Source organism: Festucalex cinctus, chromosome 4 (assembly GCF_051991245.1).
Source record: "Festucalex cinctus isolate MCC-2025b chromosome 4, RoL_Fcin_1.0, whole genome shotgun sequence".
In the NCBI taxonomy this organism is placed as follows: Eukaryota; Metazoa; Chordata; class Actinopteri; order Syngnathiformes; family Syngnathidae; genus Festucalex; species Festucalex cinctus.
This window is the reverse complement of record NC_135414.1, coordinates 13,263,686-13,285,840: the sequence shown is the minus strand read 5'-3', so window position 1 is coordinate 13,285,840 and position 22,155 is coordinate 13,263,686. Positions and strand designations below refer to the sequence as shown.

The window sequence follows — 22,155 nt, the reverse complement described above, 5'->3', positions numbered from 1 at the left end:
TTATAAGTTTCAAGATGTTTTTTTCTGCATACATTTATGAACCTTTTCTGTTAATTAGTTATCTGTTTTTTATGATGTGCTATTGAGTGTGGATTGAGAGGGAAAGCTCTAGAATACTTGCTGAATGCACTGTAACTCTGTAGGAATAATTGTAAATATAAGTTATCATACATTTGCTGCAATGAAGAATTGCTTCTGCTTGCAATGAAGAATGCTTTGCTCTGCTCCACACTCACATTCACATAGCCTAGCTATATGTTATCTTAACAGAAGATGACTCAAGAAGCTCAAGAACCAGAACATCTAATGTAGCAGAATGGTTAGAGACAGTCTGCTGAAGCCCCCTGTTTTCTGTTAAGAAATGATTACAAACTTGACCTTACATGTACTCAGCAATCTTCCACTCACATGTACACACACACACACATAGACAAACACAAACGCTGTGTTCCAACTATGTTTTGCATTATTAGGGTTGGAACACCTATGTAACTAGGGGTGTGGAAACCAAATAAAAGAGGGTGAGGAGGAGATTTTTTTCAGAGAGTGCAGTAGTGAATTGTACCAGTCAGTTCCTCTCCTCTTTCCTCACGAGCTTTGAACTGAGTGTCTTCTCTCCTTTTTGTTGTGTTTAACAAATGTCAAACAGGTAAACCTGACAAACCTAAAAGTACCAAATACATTTATCCTAAAGATAATCATTCATCTTTTTGCCTTCTCCTATTTTTAGGATCATTCCTTCATCATCCAGTACAATGATGGAAACGCAGAGGTTGTGTCCATGTGGGTTTGTCGCTGTTTGGAAGCAAGGCGAACACAGCAGGTTCAAGGTCCTAACTTGCACCGTGACGGACCGTGACATTTTGAGCCAGTCCCTTGACCACTGCAAAAGCGTCAAGGTCACATACTGTATGTCCGTCTGCAAACGGACAAGGATGCCAATCACTCAATGTTTGAGCCTTTTCACATCACTTTTGTGTTGTTACGGGATCTCACGTTCTTTGGACTCACTCTTAAGTTTAGCGTTCATTGTGAAGAACCCCCCCCCCCCCCCCTGCGCCGTTCGTCTTCCTCTGCCCAACCGGATGACCGAAGATGAGAAGGTGATCATTGAGCGTAACATCAACATTTAAGATTATGTTGAGAGTGATGGTGGTTTTGGCACCCTGCTAGTGAATGTTAAGGTGTTTGCCTGTGACTAACTGCCATTTGTTTGCTCCTCTTCCCAGTGGTATCATTTATCACTTCAGCAACCATAGCTTGTCTCCACATTAGCAGTATTTTCTGACATTTCTAATAGCTTTTGAAGGTGATCAGCCCACAGGTGTCCCAAGTCCTTGTTAGTGAATCAGAATGTACGAAACAATTTCAGCTCCAGACTCAAATTGGAAATTCGACTTCTCCTTGGGCGAAAGCATAGCACCTACAGTGTTAACCTACGAAATATACTAATGGTAAGCCACTCAACAGACATGAATTAATAATTAGCAGTACAAATCAAAATGCCCTTTACCAAGAATATGTTTACTTGCTTGACAATCCATAAATCGCTTTTTATTCTGACAAGTGTTGAGCCACTAGAAACTCTTAACAAACCACTCTGGTCCTGAGCTTGAGCTTATTTTATGTGAGATAACCGTGCACCAAGCAGGTTTTAAGAATGCCGCAACCAAGTGTAAAAACACAGGGATTCATTCACTTTAGCCATCTTCTATTCCTATGATGCACAAGTCATTGAAAGAAATCTTGACAAGGAAACCCCAATCTATGCAGCTGTTTTTTTGTTTTGTTTTTGTTTTGTTTTTTAAGTAAAAACAACGAAACATTCCCCTCTTATACATCAAACATTGTTCCGTTCAAGACACTGCTTTGTCCTGTGATGTATTATCCAATGTCTAAAAATAAAGTTGTAATGTGATCATACATAGTGTTCGTTGAAGACATTAATGCAGTGTACTGTACTTCCCTTCAAGGAACACTGATATGGATTTTTCCATCAGCAAAAAGCGGGATATTTGACAATGTCTTTGTATGCTTTGACTGAATGTGTTCAAGATGCCTTCACTGCCCTGAAGACAAGGTAAGAAAGAGATGTGCACCGGTAGCTGGTGTTTTCACTTTTACTGCAATTTGTTTTCAGTGTCAAACATTTTCTCATGAGTTTGATTTCTGACGGAAATGCACTAAAATGCTTGTAACTAAAGACAATAGTTTGAACGATGTCTGAAATTTGTCAACATCATTTTTTTTTTTAATCTGTTGACTAAGAAGATAACATTTATCCAACTATTAGATGAGATGTTGGATTTATGCTGTTACAAATTATAAACGTGGTCTTAATTATTAGTGTAAAAACATCCCACAGATTGTTTTTTCTTAATTTTTTTTTCTCCTTGGAAAAAAATAAAAAATAGGTGACTGGTTATTCTGTGGTCCAAATTAAAACAAAGAAAGAAAGAAAGACTTTATAAGGTATCCAGCATGTTAAGGGCAATCACCTCATGTCTTCATTCATAGGCTGACATTTGGATGTCTTAGCATAGAGTCATCCAAACCTGTAAGCACCTTGCTGTCTGAAATTCAACTTTTAATTTGCATTTTGTAATTATTCTGAGTCACCCTTTAGTTAAAAGCAGCCTTGTTGGTTATTAATTTGTTAATTAAGCTGGGAAGAGGTGGTTAAACTTCAAATGTCATAAAATAGTAGATGAGTTCATATTTTTTTTCGGCTTTACTCTATTATATTGTACAAAGTGTATTTTAGATAAACCAACCCAGGAGAATATTTTGTCTAGAGCAAATGGCGAAAGCAACAAAATCATACTACATGGATGTACTACATGGGAAAATGGGCCTGGCACAGTACAACTCAAATGATAGTCTGTAATGCATACACCTTATTAAAATGTCTCAAACACACATAGTGGATTTCGTATATTTCCTATAAGATAATATTTTATTTGTTCTATATCCGCCCAAAAATTCATGATTGCCTGCCTCAGATGTGCTGTTCAGAAAAATCTCTGTTATGTGACATAAAGAAGCAAGTAGAGAACAATTAACTGCAATACTTATGCAGTATTGACTGGAACCAATGCTACGATGGCAGCAGGAAAAGGAACTCAAAAGTCCATGGCAATATTTTGTCTGCCACTTTAAAGAGACAGCAACATGAAACATCAACTTTTTGGAGCTTTTAGGTGTGTTAAAATGCTAATTTCTCACCAAAAACATTACGGTGTCGGTACCATATGTGTTCGGCCTGCCAGATCCATTCGGGGTCCTTCGCCTACAGATGACGTTACGCTACAGGATTGGCTGAGACGTTTTACGCTACAGGATTGGCTGAGATGTCGACAATTGTGATTGGTGAGGCAACTTTCCAGTCGTTGGAGGGAAAACATTGACGCTTTTTACGAAGAAATTTATTATTATTTATCTAATGGGACTTATCACAGCCGCACTACTGGATATAACTGTTCGGCGACCCAAAAGGCAAGGATTCGTAACGCGTCAAAATCATTCATCAATCATCATCAATCAATTACATCTCACCGTGGCTATTCTAATGTATTGATCTCTCGTCTTCCCTTGTCTAGGATTAAAGGTTTGCCGTGAAACCCTTTCAGACTTGTTTGTTGTTGTTGTTTTGTGGAAGGAAAAAAATACTGAACATATAAAGAAAAGTTGTGCATTCATTCATTCATTCATTCATTCATGTGTCATTCATTGATTTGTTAATGCATTTGACATCTTTAAAGAAAAAGTAAAATGTGCTACTGTAGTTGATGACGTTAACTTATGAGTTTCGACTTTACGGTAGTAGGCCATTACCTTTGATTAATATTTATATCAATAGTCCATGAGACACACATGCACACACATGAAGGTTACAAATAAATTCGTAGTTACCTAATAACCTGAGGCTGAGTACAGAACATATTGGTGAGGAAATGTCACATCTCAGGCAATAATTCCATCATTTTATTATCATCATCATGGTAATTATTTTCTGCAATACGCACGACCCTCCGCAACTCATAGTGCAGTGTCACCTCTGAGGTGACATTGGCAAGAAAATATTAAAGATGTCATTTAAATAACAAAATGTATGGGCTGGGATTGCAAAACGTAAATAAACGTAAGTATAAAAGCAGGATACTTTAAGATTGACTAAATAATGAAATAGATTGAAAAAATACATTAGATAAAATAAATATAAAAAATGGAGGTAAAATAGCACATAAATGCAAAAAAGTAAAACTGCGATGGGACGAAATATTGTCAGTTGACGTGCTAATGTGTTCCTATAATCATTACGACTGTTTTTGTGATGTATTGTGATACGTGAACCGCAAAATTCGGAAACCAAACCAACGTGAACACATTTGACACTGCTCGCTTGCTGTACTGACGTCATCAGCAAGCGCCGACCAGACGCGAAGGCCCCCGAATGGATCTGGCAGGCCGAACACATATGGTACCGACACCGGAAGTGGTGTTTTCCTCCATTCGCCCCCTCTCTGAGAAATTCTAGGTCATTTTGCTCTCCAAGCACCAGCCCCTCCCAACCTGAGAAAACGGACGAGTGCTCACTTTATGACATCATAAGGTGCAGACACACCCCCGCACCGCCTCTGCGGACTAAACGCACATCCACTCTCTGAGACCTCCATGGAATAGTGACACATTTGAAATGCCAAAGTGCAATGACAATTGGCTGTCTTAAAATCCCAAATATTCTGGCTGACACTTGACACAAAGTAAAACTTTTGCACTGTTGAACCAAACTGAATGAGTTGTATAGTGGTTAGTGTGCTTGCACTGTAAGCAGCAAGTCACTGGTTCGAAACCACTCAGAGGAAGTGCTCAAATGAAGATCTCCAATCAGACTGCAGTCGGCTCGCCGGGGGTGCGGCAATCACACGGGGAGAGGCGGGGTTTTACTGAACCGGCCGTTTTACTTCCGCATTGGGAAACTAACCAACAAAACACCTAATATTTCATAAAAAATTACATCACCATGATGTCAAAGGTAAGATTTAATCATTATAGGCTATGCCTACAGTTGTTGGAAGGGCTTCAAATACTGTGGTGTAATCCCTTTAAAATAAGTGAGATCCTGTGAGTAGTATAGATCCTTCATCATACAGAAAGCTACTGTAATGACCAAAAATGACACTAGCAAAAATAAGTCAATCTCCAGCTTTTGTTCTTGAGCTTTTGTGTCCACTGTCCGCACCAGTTGAATTATTCCTACCTGATGACATCGCTGGTCTCTATAGCAGATGCCTTCACTGACCTCATGTCAGTGTCCTTCACTCCTTCCTTGCCTGTGTTTTTTCTCCACAGAGTCATGTGGTCAAGCAAGCAATAGCTTTGACTACATAACACATATTAGTAATGCATTTTATAAAATTAAAATATTTATAAATTAAGCACTTGGTAGAAGTGTCTGTTCATAACCTTTCATCAAACATTTGACCAAACTGTCACCTTTTCCTTCCTTCCTTGCTTGATTCCTGTCTGTCTGTCTGTCTGTCTGTCTGTCTGTCTGTCTGTCTGTCTGTCTCTCTCTCTCTCTCTCTCTCTCTCTCTCTCTCTCTCTCTCTCTCTCTCTCTCTCTCTCTCTCTCTCTCTCTCTCTCTCTCTCTCTCTCTCTCTCTCTCTCTCTCTCTCTCTCTCTCTCTCTCTCTGATCAGACTTATCAGATAGGTACAGTGGCGAATAAAGGTTTTAGAACACCCTTACAATACTCATTCTGAAATATTATCAGGAAGTGTTTGTGGTGATTTCTGGTTCTGAAAACGTTCTAATGTGCTGGCTCTTAATCGAGATGAAGCACTGCCACTGACTTTATATCACACTTGCAACAGTTCCACTTATACCTTGTTTTTCTGTCATCTTATAGAATGTGTGTTTTGGCTATTTATATTGTTTTCACAACCTATTGCGACCGACAACAGCACAACATTGTCCTGAAATCACGATCAATCGCCAATTAAGGTCACTTAAAAAAAAAATAAAAATAAAAAATCTACACAGTTTTGTGTAGAAATTTTTGCTATCTAGTGGTGAACTAATAGAATGCAACAACCTAAGTTTGAAGCGCCTGCTTTTTGAAGCACATGCACTACGGTGTCTCAGAGAGAACACACTTCACAATTGAAATTAGTGTTGTTTTTTTAAATGAACCTTTAAAAATAAAATAAAAAAATATAACTAAAAATTCTCACAGTTGCAGTGAATGAATATTACAGACCTCTGTCATCATTTTCACTGGGAGAATATGCACAATTGATGGCTCACTTAATACTTTTTTGTCCCACTATTTGCTGAAATCAAAAGCTACTTTAATGAACAGGTCAAGTTGCATTTTACAATAGGACCTCTGCTATCAACTGATAGCATATTCTCAATTCTTGCATCCATTGAAGTTGTTTTGTAGATTTTCTGCTTGAATTTATTTGCAGGATAACAAAATAGCCTCGTGAAGCTGCTGTGAACTGCATGTTCTCTTTTAGAAAGGAAAAATAATACCAAAAGCAAAAATTGCATCTTACTTTTTTGACAATGAATTTCTGTTTTGTCTATAATTGATACCCCAAAAAAGATAAGGCCTAATATTGGTAATTTCTGCATTCAAATTGTAGTAGTACTTATTGTAAGGTAAAGTTTGTCATTGGCTTTGAATCGCTCACTGAAGAATGAGACTAGTTGAGAGATCCTTCAACATGCATAACGACACGTCACACATGCAAAACATCAATAAAGAGAAAATGTGGAAGATTGTAGACTGGCCAAAATCCATCTTAAGACTTCAGTTGTATATAGTGAGTATTTTACCTGCTAAAGAAGCAAGTGAAGGGAGTAAATAATAGTAAAGTGATAAAAGAACTCCATCAAAAAGAAATCGGAAAAGCATAAAAGAAAAAAAAGAACAATTTAAAACTTGGATGTCAATGGTTTGATGCCGAAGTCTTAATCGTATTGGTTAATTTTAAGTGTTAAGTCTGTCTGTACCAATACTTTTGCTCGCCCAAGGATTTGTTGTTTTTTTTTTCATTGCAACATAATCATCGACTGTAAGATGTATATCACATCCATATTTGAATACTTTGGAAATCCAAGCTGAAATGTTGATCTTGTCTCATATTTGCCTTTTGAGTATCCAGCAGAAATAAAGAAACTGGCCTTTACTCTGCCAATACTTTTGGAGGGGGTGCAAATGCCTTTTGTAAGCTATAAATGAATAGCTTGAATTAAACAGTTATTCCAATAGAGTTTAACACCATGACCTTTTTGAAACTTAATTAGAAGAGACAAATGCTTATGCTTAGTCTTTCTCAGAAATACCTTCAAAATTTCTATCTTGTCTGTTTCGAGAATGTCAAGTTCACTAATTAATTTTGTCACTGCTATAACATTCAATTAACAAATGTCATCGTTGTCTTATTTTGGCTTTCATATGGAGTTTCAAATTTCACCTTTGTTTTACTTACTGCTAGCAAAACATTGCCTTGTCACCACTGACCTTCAGCAGTGGTATTTATTCCAGTAGACGACTGAATACATGCCTGAATCTTTGTCCAGGCACGAACCAGTTATTACGTAGCGCCATGGCCGTTTTCGAAGACCCTGACACGCACACCTCCGCATGGAGTCACTCATTGCTCATTGACTTGTATTACAGGTATTATTGGCTTTTCATCCAGTTCCTCAGCAATGAAAAAGACACATTTCTTGTTCTGAATGTGTCTATCCATGTTATTATTGTGCTCTGGCTAAATCCGACTCACTTGATCTTTTGGCGTTTTTTGCTGCCAAGTCGTTTTCGCTTGCCAAGATGCTCGTTCGCTCACACAAAATGAGAATTGGTGGTAGCCTTGAGAAGTGTTGGTCTCTTTAAATCGCCGTAGTGCGAGTGCTTCAAAATGCACACGCTTCAGCTGCATTCTATCAGATAGTGACATCTAAGTGGTGAACGTTTACACAATTAACAGTGGCGTCAAAAGTCCTCAAGGGCCGTATTCCTACATGTTTTAGAAATTTCCCACGTCCAACACAGGTAGTTCATATTTAAGCTCATCAGCAAGCTCTGCAGGAGCCGTATAATGATCATTGAATTAGGTGTATTAAGTAGGGAAACCTCGAAAACATGCAGGACTCCGGCCCTCGGGGATTGGACTTTGACACCTGTGCGTTAAAAGGTGCATTTTTATTTATTTTCTGTTCTTCTTATGTTTTGTACTTGTTTTTTTTAACTGATTATTGGAGTCTTGTATGCTTTGTTTGTATAGGTATCATAAAGTATATGGATGTTATTTATTTTAATCCTATTCAGCGCTTTGTCTGCTATTTTTGTGCTATACAAATATAGTGGGCTTGAAAAGGTGCTGATGTGAGGACTGTCCATTTTTACCATTCAAGTCCTTTTGTGCTAACAATGGTACCACGTCTTTTTGTCATCATCAGTGAACTACAAATTAGCCCACTAACTAACAAAGCTCAATCATTTTGTGTCTTCTTCAGCAGTTGGGTATCGAACAAAAAAAATAAATAACCTTGAAAGTTGATGGAAAAATATTGGGATTATTCTGAAGAGAATATGATTTTTCAAGTGGATTTGTGTTTCGAGAACATTTGGATCTCTTTGAATGGTAAGGAGGGAGGCAAAAATATCTTCGCTAAAATTGCTCATAAATCTAAATGTGGTAGACAAATACTGCATTATGAAAAACATCCCATCAAGAATTTGACTAAATTGTACCTTTTGATGCAAACGTGTGATGAAAAGAGCACATTTTTGAATAACATGCATTATTACACATCACGCATAATAATTTAAAAATGTGGCATTTTTATTTTTTATTTAATACTAAATATTATTTCATTATTATTTAATACCATTGTACAGGTATAAAATGAAAGGGGAAATATTCAGGACTGACACAGGTTGCTGCGCACACACAGTTTAATTAATATAACCAGCACCGTGGTGAGCGAAATGACACAATCACAAATTTGCAAATACGTTGGAATTTGCAGTATTCTGAACTGGCTCGTGCCCACGAAGTGGGCTCAACCCGGAGAGGGAAAAAAAATGACATCGCTGTCATATGAGGATTATTTGCACTGGACTTTACGACAGTAGTCCGACATGACGCAAAGCGCTGCTACTGGGTTACTTAGGCAACTCCCGCATGAGTGCTTAGTGCTGTTAGTAGTGCCTTGATTGATGTTTTTACTACTCATGCTGGATTGTACTCTTTCTGAGCGATAATTAAAGCATTCCTGTTAACTATAAACACTTGTGAGGACATTAGATCACTTTACAAACTCAGCGGAGTACAAGCGATTTCAACCAACAATCAACAGTTTGCTCACCTCTGGAGAGCCAGCGAGCCATTTTATGTTTCTCGTACATCCTGGCTTGAGAGTGACCGACGAAATTCTTCCCTGTTTTCGTGATGATTACTTCAGGAGTAGAACGACCACTTGAATTATTCTTTTCCTCAAAAGTTTTTCAGGAAAAGGGCACTCATTGGGATTTGGCGATGAACTGAACCAGTGACTGTTTACCACAGAACAAGCCAAGTTAGCCAGTTATGCGCATGCGCGTTGTCAGATACGCTGCTTGACTGCCAGCTTTTTTGCCATTCAAAAGGTGCACGTACAGAAACAACGTTCTCGGAACTAACACAACTTGATTTCTCATTGTGCATGCACAAAACAAGCTGTCGTCTTTTTCCACTCCCCGTGGGGAAACAGGACAAAATTTACAGGAATTTAAGACCAAAACAGTAGAACTATACGGTATTGTATTTTAGATGACACTGACAGATAAACATTTTCAATTATTTTATTTTGAAGGGCTTGGGCATGCACCGCATTAATATCCTATTATGACCGCATGCCACTGCTATACGTGACACTTTATTAACATATTTCCTTTCAATCACCCTTATGTTTGTTTTTATGAGGCGGTTATACTAACTTTTTGAACAAAGAGGCGAGGCATCAATTGAACATGAGAATTTTAATTGTATTTTAAAAACCGTTCCTGACATTGATGGGGTTTTTTTTGTTTTTTTTGTTTTTCTAATTACAAGGTGGGCCCGATCAAATGCTCATGTGAACCATTACTGGCCCACAAGCCATATGTGTGTTACCGCTGTTTTGATCCAGCAAGTGAGAAGTCTCAAATGGTGCTTCCCTCTTACAAGTGGTCTTAGTGCGGAAGTGTCAATCACGTGGTGTGATTTAAGTCGACTGCAAATGTGTGCGCGTGCGCGTGTATGTGACAACTCCATCTGCCACGCGTAATTTCCCTCAACAGATGATCCATGGGTCTTCTTGCAAGTGACCTATAGTGCTAAACACGTCGCAGTGAGAACGCGGACGCGCCACACGATCTCATCTGGTGATATTGAGCGGCGCATTGTTTGAAGATGCGTCTTCATTTGGCTCATATTCCCAAATTCCCAGCGATCTCCTTTGAACAGGGCGGTGACCTTTTCCACTCCTCCCTCCTTTCCACGCGTCAGTCCGACTTGATTAGCACGTCAGTCGGGACAATGCGTGGGTGTCCTGCGTCCTGCCATTAGTCACATCCCTTTATCAATGCCCTGTAATTAAAATGTCACCGTTTAATTTTCGAGCCATCGCTTTGCCCTCGGCGGAATCTTTGCTCCGATAATAATAATTAAAAAAAAAAAAAGTGCAGTCGAAATGCTCTTTTCACTGGAAACAACCCAAAAAAAAAAGAGGCTGAGCAGGGATCAATAGGCCCTTTAGTCCGAGAGGAGGATTGATTGCTCTCTAAAATGGGATTTATAGGCTCATGGTTTTATAGGGTGCTGATACAACTGTTAATTATTAAACATTTGGCCTCCGTTGCTGCTCTTATTAAAGCTGCCCCATCTGATTTATCTTTTTTACTCTATGCTTACTTATAGAAGTAAACAATAGGAATATCGAGTCTGCGTCATCAATTTAAACTGGGGGGGGGGGGGAGTACACCGAAATGGCCACTACATGTCATGTTCCATTGACTTTATTTGCAATGTGATATCGGCTCTCAAAATATCCACAAGTTGTATTTGGAGAAGTCGGGGCTCGTTGATCACAAAGAAATACAACCCTGGTGCTGATTTGGCATTTAAAAATTTAATGAAAGACATTACAGCATTAAATGAAAAAAGTAATCAAACGTAAGCAATCCGTGTTCAATGCAAATGTGCATATATTTATATCGGTTCCTCAACTATGGTAAACTTTATAAACGAATTGCGCTTGTCTAAAAGAAAAAGTTATACGAATAGGCCTAATTCCAACAGGTGAGTAAAATGTGTTGGCTCCATCCGCCCTGCAGCGTAAAGTAATCCCTCTCATCCGGGAGGTCACCTCCACGGTTCGGCCCGCCTTCCGTCGTTCAAGCGCGCATGCACGCATGAATATTTCACGTTACAGGTTTGTTGGAACAATCGAACGCCTGTCTGCGAAGCCGCGCTCATTTGTATCCAACAGAAATAATAAGGAGCTCGGCTAAAACGGCTGCTTAAATGTCTCATTAAAAACTCCTCGCTGCACGCGGCGACGCGGCTCCGTCAGCTCACGTTTCCCGCGGAAGGAGCGCACACAACGGCTGCACTGAGCCGGCCCGTGTAAATAATTAACAGGAGAGGAATAATTACAGTGTAAAATTGTAATTATTGGTGGGGGCGGCAGGGAAGCCTCTTGATGGTGAAAGACGAGATCAAGGATCATGTTTTGCATCAATATTGGAGAGAGGATGAGGACGCAGCTTGTCTAAATGGTGCAAAAAATATATCACAGTCTTAATAATCAGAAATGTTACAAATATGCTGCCAGCATCAAAACACCAATGACGAAAGCAACATTGTAGTTTAAAACTGTCATAATACATTTGTCAATTCCTGCCTTATATGCATGCATGTTGTCGACCACGACCGAAAGGCTTTATGGCCTGCAGGCTACTTTTTTTTTTTTTTTTTTGAGACGGCCTGCAGCTGCTGCATTTACCAAAAGAAAGGGTTACACATGGCACTTCTTCACTCAACTACGACCTCCTTTTAAATTCAGGGCTGCTTTTAAGCATCACAACTTCTTTAAAGACATGTTGATCACGACACAACTACATCCATTTTGTTTTTCATTAATATAACTATACCAATCTATTGACAATTCCGGGATGACGTCACAAGTCAAAAGGGCGGTCAATTCGGTGAAAGAATCTCTCAATTGAAAAACATTGGACTTTTGGATTGTTGTAATTTGATTTGTAAGAATTATTTTGATAAAATTGTTTGACTAACAATCTGTGGTTTGTATGGTCACAAGCAGGAAAGCGTGTGAAGAAAGCATTTACATTGAGTTGCATTGGGGAAAAATCGGAAATGCCCGGATGTTCGGAATATGAGCTCATGCTCATTTTCCGAACATCCGGGCTCATGCGGCAGCAGCTGAGATGATCAATTTCTTTTGCGGATTAAATTCTACACTTTATTTTCCACCATTTTGTAAATATGATCTGTGCCCATCCACAATGTTTAGCCTATTCTCACATCATCCCTATCCCCCCGGCGTAATATTCATAGATATTAAAACATTTTTTAAACGTCATCTTGTATAGCCCCACCTCCCTCTGCCACACCGCTGAGGCCTCACATTGATTTGCGTAGCCGTGGAAGCCGAGCAGATGGCGGTGTAACTTGATAAATGAGCCGGGCCAATTGTCTTTCCTGCTGCACCCCTCAAAGTTCAGTGAGCTCAGTCTGTTTCCTGTATGAAAACACTGGCTGTGGACCAATTCAAAGTGACAATGTGGCTCTTGGGGGCTGGCAATGTGGGGTCCGGGGGCCCCCTTGCGGGATTTAGAGGAGGATATTTTTAGTTACTGTCCAAGAATACAGCAAAAATCAGTCTCAAAATTCTCTAAATTATGTCAAACATATGGAGTGACCTTTTAGGGACAATTAATGTTTTGTAAGTTAACTTGCTGTAAATTAATTTAATTCATGTGCCATAAAATTGTGATGATAAGCAGAATTTAGGCCTTTTTCGACGTTGTTTTGCAGTATGCTTAACTTTGTCATTACCCGTATAAATTTCACAACAGACGTCTCCGCACACATTTCATCTGAAAGTTCCCAATTTACATGTTAGTGTATCTTTGGCCTAAAATGTGTGGCACGCTTGGTCATGTGTGCGTCATTGGCGCACAATTATCCAAAACTGTGTTTTGTGGCTCATCGCGACTGAAAGCCAGACGGCGAGAAAGGGAGCCTTATTTTTTTCTGAGAGAGGGGAGGAGAGTGAGCAAAAGAGAGAGGGAGATCGAGAGATGTGCCATGTGTTCGCTGTCTAGCCGCCATTCACCTCCCTGCTGGCCAACAGGATGGAGGCACCTTGTCTGCTGCATCTTGTGTGGACATAAAGTCAAATAACGCATCCAGCACCTTTTATAAATTGTCTTGTGGCTACTCGGTTGGTTTGCATTCACTTTTTTATTTATTATTATATTTTTTACGGCCATTTAGGGTGTCGTCGTTTGGAGCAGGAGGTAAGAATTATATTAGTGGATATAAATGTAAATATTATTTTGGTATTTTTGCATGCTTAATCACAATGGTTTTTTTTTTAATGTATTATTATTTTAAGGAGTGCATGATGTTTTCTGAGAGTCTTCTGGCCCGCGTAAAAGCGCGCAAAAGAGTAAATATGCGTGGGTGAAGGCGAGGTGGACCTGCTTCCTGCCAGTTTAAGGCTAATCCGTCCTGATGCTTTAATTATATCTGGGCTTGGTCTTTTATTAACAATGTGAAGACGCACGGTTGGATCTGTGTAATTACCAGCAAAGGAGCTTACACTTGTTCTTTTCCTCCCCGTTAAGCGCATTGGTGCAGCTCAGGCTGCATTTTCCTGCTGTCCTTATCTACCTCGACAGGTCTTATGTGGCTCTTTAGTTAGTAGTTGGCTCATAAGTGCTGAGCCGATTTGGAAGATCAGAGAAGCAGCACGTCCACTGCACAGCACTAGAGGGGCGTTACATAGAAGAGGAACATAAGATCACTTTTTAATATACGCACTGACATCCTTGATTATTTTAATTTCGCTCTCATATTTTGTTTTGTGTGCAGTGCCAGGCCAGTTTGGCACGTGCATGACAGGCTTCCAGGGATGGATTCGATACCCGGACAGCTTCGAGAGCCTGGAAGAGAAGCCAGGTCCACCCCGAGTCCCAAACGGGACGCCTCGGGCCTCCCAAGCCCCCTCAAGCCGAACCAAGTGAGCGAGACCTCCCTGTACGGGGTGCCCATCGTCTCCCTCGTCATAGACGGGAGGGAAAGACTGTGCCTGGCTCAGATCTCCAACACCCTGCTGAAGAACTACAGCTACAACGAGATCCACAACCGCAGGGTGGCCTTGGGCATCACCTGTGTGCAGTGCACCCCCGTCCAGCTGGAGCTCTTGCGACGCGCAGGCGCCATGCCCATTTCGTCCAGACGCTGCGGCATGATCACCAAGCGGGAGGCCGAGCGGCTCTGCAAGTCCTTCCTGGGGGCGCACAGCCCCCCGAAGCTGCCCGAGAATTTCGCCTTCGACGTGTCCCACGAGTGCGCGTGGGGCTCTCGGGGCAGCTTCATCCCGGCCCGATACAACAGCTCCCGGGCCAAGTGCATCAAATGCACCTTTTGCAACATGTATTTCTCCCCAAATAAATTCATTTTCCACTCGCACCGCACCCCGGAGTCCAAGTACCTGCAGCCGGACGCGGCCAACTTCAACTCGTGGAGGCGCCACCTGAAGCTGACGGAGAAGAAGCCCTCGGATGACGTCAACCACGCGTGGGAGGATGTCAAAGCCATGTTCAACGGGGGCAGCAGGAAAAGGACGCTTCCTATGGGGAGCTCCAGGGAGCGGTCGCCCATGAAAGCGCCATCTTCCTCCGCGCTCGGCCGCACTTCTTCCCCGGAAGTCCCTCGCAAAAGTTTACGTTGCGATGAGGATCAAGGGAGCAATAACATGTTGGCGAGCAGTGCGAGGAGCTACCCACTCATCCCGGTTCCGAGTAAAAACTTTGGCATGCTCCAAAAAATCCCCCCACCCTTATTCCCACACCACCCGTATAGTTTCGCTAGCTACGGCTTGTGTCCGAAAAAAAGTGACGGCGTGCCAGATGTGACTAAAAGCAACGTCCCCGGTGTGTTTTGGCCCGCTAAGGACGCCATTTACCCCGCTTTCCCCGTGTTTTGGCCCACGGCGAGCAGCCTCCCCATGCCGCCTTACCCGGCCAAACCTCCCGAGCTGCCCGGGCTCCGCCAGGCCGACCTCGACCTATCAGACCAAAGCGAAAAGAGCGCAAACACCCCCAAAGACGGCCACCAGAACCACCAGCATGATGCCGCGGAGCGATGTCCAACTTCATCCGGCAGGAACGACGACGACAGGTCCGGGGACGAGACGACCTCACACCGGAAAAGCAGCTACATCTCCGCCTTCAGACCTGTCGTCAAAGACGCGGAGAGCATCGCCAAGTTGTACGGGACCCGGGAGGGCTTCGGCGTGCGGCCCGGTTACCTCTCCCCGGACTTTGTCAGCGAGACGTCCAGCTATAGGTCCATGTCCCCGGACAGAGACACCGTGGACGACGACGACGACCCGGATGTAGACGTGGAGTCCAACAGGGGGGTAGAGGATGACGAACCCATCCGGATCTCGCCGAGGGGGGACCGTCGCGAGTCTCCCGCGCCCGAGGCGCTTGAAGAGGGTCGAGAGAAGGATGCACCTTGCAGCCCCGCTGTAGCGTCACCCGAGGACTCGGTGCACACTGCAGGCTCATCCGATGAGGGCAGACTCACCCGGGATGGATCACCTCTTCATCACGTAAGATGGCATGAAACTCTTAAATTATACCTGAATTCACCGGTATTCAAACCCTCGAACCGGATATTTCATTTTTTTTGACTGCATGTAACATTTTAAATAATTGCATGCAAGTTAAAAAAAAATGTAATTCTATTATATATATTTTTTACCCATGAGGCCTACAATATAGTTGTATTTATTATTATTATTATTATTATTATTATTATTATTATTATTATTATTATTATTATTATTTATAATGAATTTATGGTTTCCTCATTTATTCAAAGCGTATTTGCAGAGTCAAGGCCTCCATTGTGTCAATTTGAAATGACGTGAGTTGTGCATGCGTGCGCCATTTTGCAGGTGTACGCGCATGAAAAGGACAACCAAGTGCAAGTGGACGACACGTTCGAGTCGCCGAGCAGCCCGCGCAGATCAAATGGTGATTATGTGGCTCATTTGTCTAACCTGTGTGAGCATATGAAGCTTTTTTTTCCCCAATATTTTACTACATTTTTTTTTTCCAGGTGTGCATAATGATCAACGAAAAACAACACTCGATCAGGAACAAAAGGACAGACAAGGTAAAATTTAATATGTAAGAATGTTCTGCTATAAATCTAATTATCGTAGCCTTTATGTTTACAATAATGTTTTAAGAATATTAATGTGTCATATTTTTTTCTTTATTTATTTTTACAGCTGAAGGAGCTTTACGCATTGACATTAGCGTGCATGAACGAAATTTGGAGAACATGGCAAAAGGTAAAAGATCGAGCTAGAAAACATTTTTTTTTAATTCTAATATTTTCAGCATAAAAAAACAGGCCCTACTTACCATTACCACTATAATGTGCCATAGCGATTAATGCAATTGATATCAGAATTAAATGCGTTCCCGAATCCCTCCCCACACTTGAAATGCACGCATCTGCCCTGCTAAATATCATGTGGCACATTACACACGCGAATTTGCATCTTATGAGCCTCAACCGTTCCCATAGGTGTTGCGCACTAAATCACAAGACATGGTCGTTTGGACTTATTATTGTAAGAGGAAATCGTTTAGAGGCTATTAATATTTTAACGAACGCAGCCATAACCCCGAGGCGTGGCAGCTAATTATTTTTTGAACGCTTGGAAAAACCCCGAGACCCAAATATCGGGGCCTGGTGTAGCCTGCGGGCGCTGGGCGACAATTATGTGGCGCACGCACCCACACATGCACATGCTTGAGACCGGGAGGCGACGCGTGTTGTTGTTAATGCACCTCATGTCGCGGTTTGTATTCATGTGCATATTCAGTATATTATTCTTAGGGAGTGATGGGAAAATGGAAGAGAAGATGACCTCATTATGCATGTATTAGAGAGGTACACCTGCACATTTTGAAATGCCTTCATTTCGATTTGGCCCTGTCAGAAATGTATATTCAACAATAATGTATGTTTATTGCATTACTCGTGTTACTTTTTTAGCTATTCAGGCGACAGTCAAAATATTCGCCATGTAGACTGCAATGAAAATTGACTGTCAAGAGTGTATTTTTCGTTCACAGAGGAGTTGCAGAAGCAGCTCGTGGAGCAGATGGAGCTGAGGAAAAAGCTGGAGAGGGAATTTCAACATTTAAAAGGTTGATACTGAATGTGGACGAACACCTTTCAGTAATGAGTCCTAAAGTTCAATATCTGCCATTCCTCAGATAATTTTCAGGATCAAATGAAGCGTGAGCTGTCCTACAGAGAGGAAATGGTCCAGCAGCTGCAGATTGTTCGAGGTTGGTGTCTCCCCGCTTTATAGGACACAACTTGGAAACAGAAATAGATGAGTGCTCTTTAATTGAATGGGAACAAGTGAAGCGATATTTTTTTTAGACTGCATAATACAGATAAAAAGGTAAAAGTGTCACTTGCAAGTTGCATATATTTAAAAATTGTCGATTCAGGACATAGCGTTAACATGATTACAACGAATCTGAGCTGAAACAATCCAATGTGATGGAAGTGTCAATCTAATTTGAGGTTTCATAAAAAAAATATGGCATTTAGGAATTGTCACGACTGCATTAAAATATAAGATATTTTAAACAAGTATGAAAATTTGTAGTAATATTTACATATTTTAATTGTCTAGTTTGAGCCTTTGAAAATGAATCTGTAAAAAGGTAGGGAAAATAATGACTATAGTCATTCATGGGTCAATTTTTGGGAGTTGATTTTCGCTCCTGAAGTGTCATTTTAACACTATGAGAGTTGATTAGTTTTATTTGACAGAGTTGATCATTTAGTAGCTTAACTCAGCAGAGATGTAACTAATCTCCGCCTTCTCACGAATAGTAATCACTACACACTATTTTAATGTAAAATCAACACTGAGTAGTGTTGACGAGTATCATCACAGTTGTTTGAACTCCACATCAATGTAAATAATTTAACACTTTCAAAAGTGTTGTTTTAACCATATTTAGGGTTAGACACTTTTGAAGTGTTAAATGTACCTTTGTAGGTATTGAATTAAGAATTTTGCTGTGAACTCTGCTACTGTCCCAATACTTTTGAACCTCAGTGCATGTGTCCCTTATTTGTCTTTCCAAGCATTTCTCTCCATGTGCTTGATTAGTTGAATAGATCTCCAAAACAAAACCAAAAAGTGAAACTGAAACCGCGTTGTTTTGTTTGTCGAGGTTATTTTGCCCTAAATCATACTCGGGGAAATTGAATAGACAGCCCATTATGTGGCGCTGTATCGGTTACATGCACTAGACGGCAACTAAAGCCACCCGCTAAAGGATTGGCTTCGTGTTACACTTGTTTAAGTACACAAAAGGGGTCACTGTAAATATCATGTCCTCAATCCCTTATTTATTTTTCATTCATATTATTCCCGATGCTCCCTTTTTTGTTGCTGTTGAGCAAATAATTTGAATGTGAGCGGACATGTTCTTACTGATGGGCTGGTTCCTCCCTAGAAGCTCACGACGCCCTTCATCATTTCTCCTGCAAGATGTTGACCCCTCGCCAGTGTACTGGAGCCTGCACCTTTAAACCCCCTCTGCTGCCTCCTTAAAGTCCAACACGACCCCTTCACCCTCACACACATACATCACCACTATAGATCCACTGGTGATTGTCGCACTTGAGTGAGCAGGATTTATTTCAGCAGTGTTCCATGTTGAGATTCCATACCTGCTATTTGACTATTCTGAAAATGAGGGAAAAGCACTATATACAGTATATACCATGTGACGATGTGCAATGGCATGTATAATTGTGATAAGTTAATACCTATGTCATAATTCAGCTTTTTATTGCTTGTTTAAATAACTTCAGTTCTCTATTCATTGACATTTCTCTTTTAGATTATTTGGACCACCGTATGTGTTGTAAAGCACTTTAAATGGGCAACATCTCTGCTTTTGTCGTCCTTTGTATACCAAATGGTCATATTAGGAAAAAAAAAAAATGAAGGATGTTTATGTTGAAAAGGAAGCACTTACTTCAACAGTGGCTGAGATCATAATGTATGTTTGAGATCATGCAATAAAAGATTTTCTCTCACAATGTCTTTTTTTTTTTTTGAAAGCCAGTAATAGTCTGACACCTACTGGAGCCATCGAGAACAAGATCCTATTGCCTGTTAGTATCTGACTTCTTCAACATGATCTCTTTCATTAGGCAAGCAGTCAACTTATAATGTTTGACATGGTGTCAAGGGAGCAGGCGGATCTAATAGTGAAATCTAATTCTTCTGAAGGGAGTCCTAATAGATATTGATTGTGCCGCTGTGAGTCCCTGGATGCTCCCATGCTGAGACATAATGTCACTGAATTGACACACGATGAATGTTAATTTTCGGTGATGGTGGATGCATGCCCGAGCAAAGCCTCTTCTTGATGCAAAAACGCTTTAAGGTCATTTGGTGGTAGTTTAAAAGAAAGCCTCTGAAAACCACTTAGGATCATTTGTTTACTGATCATTTCATAATAAGACTTAAAGTGACTTCAGCTTAGTGTGTAGAAATTTCATTATTAAACATGAATTAAAAAGGCTTTTCATCAACATTTTTTTGCCCACCAATTTTGAAGAGCACCTGTTATGTTCATTCTTACAACATTTAACATTTTTCAACATTTTTTTTTTGATCCAACGCACACTCTGTGCATTTAATGGAAATTCAATTACAATTTCAATTATTACACTCCACAATTACAAAATAAGCATAATCGTCAAAAAAAAACATTATTAGTAATAATTTTGAGTTGCTTAAATTTATACATTTGCAGCTTTTTAAAAAATTTTAAATAACTAATTTAATACATTTTGTTTTGTCCAAAAGGAACTTGCATAATTAGTGTTTCAACAAATATTTGTCTTAATATTTTTTTACGCTTAAACATTTTCTTGTTTTGTACCAAAAAATAAATGATCATCCTAATTGTGATTTCAATTATTACCAAAATTATCGTGATTAATATTTTCTTCATAATCAAGCAGCCCTACTCTCATCATCCTCTTTATATAATTTGTTAATTACTAGCATAATAGAAATATAATTTCTTTGAGTTGTTTAAATTTATACATTTGCACCTTTTAAAAAAAATTAAAACTATTTAAATCAATTGTGTTTCATGCCAAAGAAACTTGCATAATTATAGTGTTTCAAAGAATTTTATTTGTCTTAATATTTTTTACGTTTAAACATTTTCTTGTTTTGTACCAAAAAACAAATGATTATCCTAATCATGACTTCAATTCTTACAAAAAATATTCATGATTAATATTATCTTCAAAATCGAGCAGCCCTACTCTCATCCTCCTCTTTTTGTAATCTGTTAATTCCTTGCATAATTTAAAAGGAAAAAAAAAAATCACCCCAATATTTTGACATGAAGAAATATTCTGAATATCATACGCAAACATTTATTAAATATTTTAATGCATATAGTTATGTTCATTGCTCAAACACAACCTGTGCTACCTTTAACATAACCATCCGCTGTCAGCTAAAGGATCATCTGCAGTCAAAATTAGTAGTGTGATTAATAAAAGTGATAATCTGCGTTAATACATGATTAATGCGATAATTTTTTCGTTATTAATCAATGCGTTAATGCTTTCACTTTGACAGCACTAGTTTGAATGTTTTGGAAAATGTATTGTTATAGGATAAGTTTGACATTTGTTACAGCAAATGCTGCCATTGGCACTTTTTGAAATTGTGTTGACTAGGGATGTCACGATAAGGGCAAAATCGTGATATTGTGACATGAAAACTGCCACAATATCATCGTCGTCGTCATGCTCACAATATATAAAAGGAACATATCTGTTAAAAAAGTCAGGTTGATTTCCATTTGTGCAGTTCTATCCCCCTCTAGTGGCTAGTTTATTAGTGTAATTTAATTTTCATGAGCGATGTTTTGGCCTTCTATGTTTCAAATTATGCTAATCGTCAGATGAAGGGGAACCTAATTTGCTTGTGAAGCGATCAATGTGTGCTTGCATTAGCAAGTAAGAGCCTCACTGTTGTTATTAGCGATTGTAGGTGGTTTATATGCATTGCTGTTATGTACAAAAGCACAATATTGTGCTTTTTTTTTTAGTATGAGATCTTTTTTTTACAATATTGTGATATTTTTTTAAATATCGCCAACGCCCCCACAATATCGTGATAATTATCGTATCGTGACCTTCATATCGTGATAATATTGTATCGTGATGTTTGGATATCGTTACATCCCTAGTGTTGACACGCTATTGTAAACCAGGTTGTCTTGCCACTTTAATACAAGTCAAAGTGTGAAATATAAATCCTTACTCTTCCTTGAGTTCTGCAATTGTTTTAAAAAGTCACCAGTGTTTTACATGGACTGTAAAATCTCAGCCAATGTAGTGATGCATCGGAATTGAATTGAATCGTTGCCTCTGAATCAGAATCGAATCGTGAGGTACCCATGGATTCCCACCCCTATAGGATGTAGTGAAAATATTTTGCTTTTAATTAGTGTTTGTTGTGGCAACATTACTGCCAGAAAGGTAAACGCTTGATGGCCAAACAACACGCAGCATCAGTTTGGGTTAAACTTTTTTTCCAGTTTAAAAGTTGGTATGCAAGAAACTATCCCTACTGACTTCAGGTGAGAGATGGGCTACACCCTGGACTGGTACCCAGCCAATTATTGCACATATTTATACTGCATATTTTACTTTGCAGGGTGTTCACAAAAACACTCCCTAATTAAATGACCTTATACCTAAAGCA

General features: G+C 39.8%; 3 protein-coding genes across 6 annotated transcripts in view; 2 read left to right on the top strand and 1 right to left on the bottom strand.

The window, feature by feature from the left end:
* LOC144017443 (retinaldehyde-binding protein 1-like) overlaps positions 1-1,252 on the bottom strand; it is a 179,125-nt gene extending 177,873 nt beyond the window's left edge. Inside the window, exon 1 of the mRNA XM_077519031.1 lies at positions 1,242-1,252. The gene's annotated coding sequence lies outside the window, so the exon portion shown is untranslated. The remainder of the gene's footprint in view (positions 1-1,241) is intronic.
* Positions 1-1,923, top strand: part of map2k5 (mitogen-activated protein kinase kinase 5) — a 51,355-nt gene extending 49,432 nt beyond the window's left edge. For both annotated transcript variants that reach the window (XM_077519026.1, XM_077519027.1), the window contains exon 22: positions 731-1,923. In XM_077519026.1, coding sequence (XP_077375152.1) covers positions 731-859 — 129 coding nt within the window. In that variant the 3' untranslated portion in view covers positions 860-1,923. The remainder of the gene's footprint in view (positions 1-730) is intronic.
* A 43-nt stretch (positions 1,924-1,966) lies between these two features.
* Positions 1,967-19,396, top strand: LOC144017439 (SKI family transcriptional corepressor 1 homolog-B-like). Of its 3 annotated transcripts, none has more exons than XM_077519024.1 (8): positions 1,967-2,080; positions 14,163-15,909; positions 16,258-16,336; positions 16,422-16,478; positions 16,597-16,659; positions 17,453-17,527; positions 17,597-17,671; positions 18,866-19,396. In XM_077519024.1, exons 1-8 carry the CDS (start codon positions 2,022-2,024, stop codon positions 18,958-18,960), a joined length of 2,250 nt encoding a protein of 749 aa, XP_077375150.1. In that variant the 5' UTR covers positions 1,967-2,021; the 3' UTR covers positions 18,961-19,396. The 3 variants fall into 3 exon arrangements, with proteins under 3 accessions (XP_077375150.1, XP_077375149.1, XP_077375151.1); XM_077519023.1 differs by having other exon boundaries at positions 18,863-19,396; XM_077519025.1 differs by lacking the exon at positions 1,967-2,080 and adding an exon at positions 13,407-13,585 and having other exon boundaries at positions 18,863-19,396.
* Positions 19,397-22,155: the final 2,759 nt, after the last annotated feature.